Source organism: Lotus japonicus, chromosome 6 (genome assembly GCF_012489685.1).
Source record: "Lotus japonicus ecotype B-129 chromosome 6, LjGifu_v1.2".
In the NCBI taxonomy this organism is placed as follows: domain Eukaryota; kingdom Viridiplantae; phylum Streptophyta; class Magnoliopsida; order Fabales; family Fabaceae; genus Lotus; species Lotus japonicus.
Window position 1 is genome coordinate 17,875,089 of NC_080046.1, and position 4,997 is coordinate 17,880,085.

At 35.4% G+C, this 4,997-nt stretch overlaps 1 protein-coding gene across 1 annotated transcript; it reads right to left on the reverse strand.

Moving 5' to 3' along the window:
- Nucleotides 1–660: 660 nt before the first annotated feature.
- On the reverse strand, nucleotides 661–4,374 carry LOC130726579 (uncharacterized). The gene is made up of 7 exons (XM_057577876.1): nucleotides 4,148–4,374; nucleotides 3,720–3,816; nucleotides 3,555–3,613; nucleotides 2,698–2,982; nucleotides 2,456–2,534; nucleotides 1,945–2,071; nucleotides 661–910 (listed from the first exon to the last, which is right to left on the reverse strand). The coding sequence occupies exons 1-7, from the start codon at nucleotides 4,175–4,177 to the stop codon at nucleotides 850–852; spliced, it is 738 nt and encodes a 245-aa protein (XP_057433859.1). The 5' UTR covers nucleotides 4,178–4,374; the 3' UTR covers nucleotides 661–849.
- Nucleotides 4,375–4,997: the final 623 nt, after the last annotated feature.

The window sequence follows — 4,997 nt, forward strand, 5'->3', positions numbered from 1 at the left end:
TTAAGGTGTGAATAAATAATTATTGCTTCGCCCACTGTTTATTTTTAATTTTATGTGTCCAAGACCCTCAACGATTTCCACCTTCCAGCTTCAAGGGAGTAAAGTTGTTGGATTAAGTCCAACTTAGGACAGGGTCAATACTAAATAAATAAGGTCTAAAACAAATTTTAAAGTGAGACTTTTTACCTAAAATAATAATTCTTTATTAAATTTTTTTATGTAAAAATAATTTTTTCTTTAAAATATATTTTTCGAGTTTTTTGAAATGTAAAATAATTTATTAAATTATCATAATCAATTTGATTTAACATCTCATTTTCAACTGTTAAGAAAGCTAATCTATTTAATCTTTGTTGAAACATGGTTGATCTAAGATAAAATTTTATTAATTTTAATTTTGAGGATTTTTTTACTTAGAAAAAAAGTTGTTTTTTTTGTTTTTTTAGAGTCTAAACCCTTGCTTGGGTGGCTTTAGCTTTGGGCCGACCCTGGTCCAACTTCGGTTCACATTTTTTGGCAGCTTAAATTCCTTGTTTGGGTGACTTTAGCTTTGGGCCGATTTCGGTTCACATCCAAACCCACCAACCACACGAATATTTTTTTGGTACATACCAACCACACGAATATGCTAACACACTATTAATCATTTCGTGGATAATCTAATAAATAAATCAGTGAGTTCACATTTCTCAGATTCTATCTTCAACATTACATTACTTAGTATCCCTCCCATTAATATATTGTTTGCTTATAAAAAAAAAACATTACATTACATGGAGCTCTATTACAATTCAAGTGATAGGTTGAAACATTTTACACTTTAGCTGGAGGCAGACCAAGATGGGTCCTTTAAATATGAACACGGACCCTCAGTGTCAGATAAATCAACACCAATGTTCCCAAACTTGACCTGCAAGGTAACTGATCAATTTAGTAAATGAATAAGAAAAGCTCCAACTTAAACAATAAAAAGACGCTGCAAACCCGAAGATAGACACTAGAAAAAATATAGTAAATGCTCAACAGGAGCAAGTTACATGTAAATTGGGACTGTTGTTTCAAACAGAGAAGCTAATTATATCATACTTCTATATTAGTTGCTTTAGATGTATCTTGTCCGTGGGAAAATAAGAGCCTGTTTGGATGTGGATCAAAGAGCACTTATTGAAGCTAATCTACTAAAAAATCACTAAATAAGCTCCAATAAGTGCTTTAGTCCGCAGACAAAGTACTTATATTACTTGCCAAGTTGCCATAACATAAACATCTTCATTCAATCAATCAAAGCCGGGAATGGTGGAAACTTTAACTCACACTCAACCTCCCAAGCCATATATAAAGGGATGACACTCCTCTAATGTGAGTTTGTCTTTGTACTAAACAAGTCAGCCTATATCCCATTAAAACACATGCGTCATCTATACCATTCCTAATATTTTGGGATCGCTGGACTGTTGGAATTTTGTAAAGCTATATGGTGGAGCAAGGATTTGTCAAGATGGATAAAATTTGAAAACGTGTATTCTATAAACTGGACAAAAAATTTGACCTTAAAAGATGCATATATTTGCATTCTAGAAGTGGCATCTCTCAAAAAGTGGACAGTTCACAAAGGACAACTCACAAGAGATATGCAACAAAGAGATGGTTGCCCTCTTTATATCATTAAGTTTCAAGACAATAAGTATAAATGCACAAAACCAATCATTCAGACCAATAAAACCATAATTGCCGGTAATCCTGCAAGTTAACATCAATCTTATCCATTGTCTACATTAATTATTTATGACTGTGTGTATCCGACAGCATTATTTATTTGCTTCTAATATGAATATTTTAGTTTGGGCTATGCACACTGATCTGGTTAATCAATCCATAAACTATACGATAATAAAGTAAGATGGACACGTTTTTATGACTTCGAAATAAAATGTTGAAACTTACAATATTGAAAACAGAAGAGCAACTTTTCTCGAATCAAATGAGGCAGAGCGCTTATATCTTCTCCATTTGTTTATTGGCATATCGTGCACCTTCTCTGTGACTGGTTTATCTGTTAATTTACTCGGTTCTGGACACAAAATTGTAAGAGTATGAATGCAAGTTAAAGAAAAGAGAAATTAGTTCTTTAAACATGAAATCATAGACTGACTCAAGATAAAAAGATAAGAACTATCCCTGCAAAGTACCCCAAATTATAAAGGCTTCTCAACGTGATTAATCATGGAAAGCAAGAGGATTTTGGAAGACAATTTACATTTTAAATGGAAGATACCCTTGTCTTTAAGTTCAAACCAAACATTTCTCTTCTTAACTAGCGCAGTTCCCATTTGTTCAATTGTATAAAGCAAAGCCAGACTAACCCACTTATCTTTTTCTACTTTGCTTTTAAGATGGCAAGCAAACCTCACTGTCTGAATTAAAAATTGAAGGTACCAAAGAACAGCTGACATACCTCTTTGATTGCTGAGGTTCGACAAACTCTGCATAAGTTTTGCACCAACTTTTAAACTTGATTCCCTCCACAGTACACTCTGCAATGTTGTAAGATACCAGTATTGATCAGAACACACAAATATATGTGAAGATACCTTCAGCAGCCTTTGTTTATTGTATCTTTCCACAGTTAATTAGAGCTATCTGTTATATGATGTCTTAAAAGAACAACTGCGAAGAAGTAAAATTTATGAGACTTACAGTAGGTGAGTTGCCGGTTTTAAAACTTTCAACTCCCTCTTCAAAGGATTCAGGTGAAACAGGGTTTCCGTTCACACTAGGTATATCAATCACGCACTGTGAATACACATCTGAGCTCTCCATTTGTACATCAATGCAGTTTTGACAATTTATTTGATCATCTAAACACATTGAACTTTTGGCTTGATTAGGAACCTCTAAGATGCTTAAGAAAGCTAGTGGTAAAGCACAGTTTGCACTTTCATCTCCCTCAGGCAACATTGAAATACTATAAATATCTCGAGCCTGCAAGATAATGAATGCCACCAGTTCATATCATATTTTGAGCTATTTCCAAAGAACTATTTATGGCATGAAATTGGTCAAGCAGTTCAAAGGAAAGCAATACATTGGGAAAACTTTTGATTAATTCATATCCATCCCCTTGGGAGGGTTCAAACATCAAACCAAACTATAATCCAAACATGCTCTAACCAACCCAAAAGTTAGCATAAACTCAGGTGCTAATAGTTTTCCCCCCTTTTGTTTCAAACTAGGAAAAATTAAGAGCAAAATAATCAATGTGAAGCTACATACACAAGACCTTTGATCCCCCTCAATTTCATCGTTCTAAGTTCCAGTAACACAAGCTGTTAGTGGGAAAGTAGTATGAACATATGCATTTGAGTTTGACACCCCTGATCCCTCAACAGATATGCCAAATGCAACATGGCTACAAACAAAAGCCAACTTCCAATCACTGTTTTTCCCAATTTTAACCAATTACTACCATCAAGCCACATAAAATGCACTATATTACAGATCAAAAAAATAAAAAAAAGTAAAAAATTTAGATCACTTTATAAAAAAGAACCAACATGTGAACCGTGCGATCCTGCTGGATGTGAAGCCTCTTCAAACAGAATCGGCAGAATCTCTAGATTGTAAACAGAGAAAGAAAATCAGCTCAAAGAATAAACAAAACTAAGCCGTTTCTGAAACATGCAATATTACTAAGAGACTTCATTCAACACAACAATTACCTAGTGGAAACTGTCTGCTAAGATCATCAACACTCGGTTCAGGTAACTTCAAACACGAAAAATCACCAGAAGCATTTCCATTCCCATCTAAAAACTCCTGAATTTGATGTTCATTCAACAACCAAAAAAACATTAAAACTGAATCTCAATTAAGAATACATTAAATTAAACAATGTCACTCATCAATCAAAAGCAACTCAACAAATCAACAAAAATCTAGTGGCTTCACTTCCAAACATGACTCTCGTTCAGATTCTCCATCAATCAAAGCTGGAAAACAGCTCAGCATTCAAGAAAATCGGAAGCAAGTTGGGAAAAAGCACAGGAATCAAACTGAGATTAGGATTCGGTTGAAGCAAGTTGGAAAAAAAGAAACAGAAGCCAAATGCGGCTGAGAAAGAGGGTTGAAATTGAAGAATGTCGTTTACCTGGCAGGCGGAATCGACGGCCATTGTCATGATTCAGAGCAATGGTTTGAATTGGCGGCGGAGGAGAAGAAGCGAATGCGGCGGAGATGGCGGCGGATTTGAACGTTGGTTTCACCGGAGAAGTGAGAGTGTGAAGAGGTGAAAGATGGTTGAAATGTAATAGCCTCTCACTCTCTCTACAGCGTGGTTACTGAATGCGACCTCGACGGTCACGACAAACATCTTCATTTCTTTCATCCCGTGACTAATAATAATATTAAAAGGCCTTTCCTTTTCAGGTTTTCCTTTATCTTAATAATAAATCACAAAGGCCTACCTTGATTGTTCATCAAAACTGCATATCGTGGGCTCCAACCTCAGCTACAAATCATACACAAAAGTTACCATGTGTAGACCATAATTTTGGAATTTGGATCCTCTCCAGGCATTTCTTCTGTCCAGCCCCTCCAGCACATTTTGGGCCACTGATTTTACAATCTAATGGCTGAAAATAATTTAAGAAAAAAGCAAGTTATAATTACATGTATATCACCTCCCATTTATACTTGCTGTATGGTGCAGCAGCAGGAGAGGATCTGAATTCATAATTTTGATATCAATCACATCATATTTTTTTTAGACTTAATTCAGTTTTTGTTCCCAACTCTTGCCATATGTAAGACCTGGATTTTCAGAGCAAGTTATTTTCCGACTCACGCGTAGAATCAGTGTAAGCGTGACAGGAGTTTGTTGTTTGAGAAAGATCAATGAAGAAGAAAGTTCAGGAATTGCTTGAGGAATGTCGCGTAGTCGCTGTAGGAATTAGTGCGAGTCATCTGCACACCTGCCTTATGGCGAGCGTGTTCAGAAT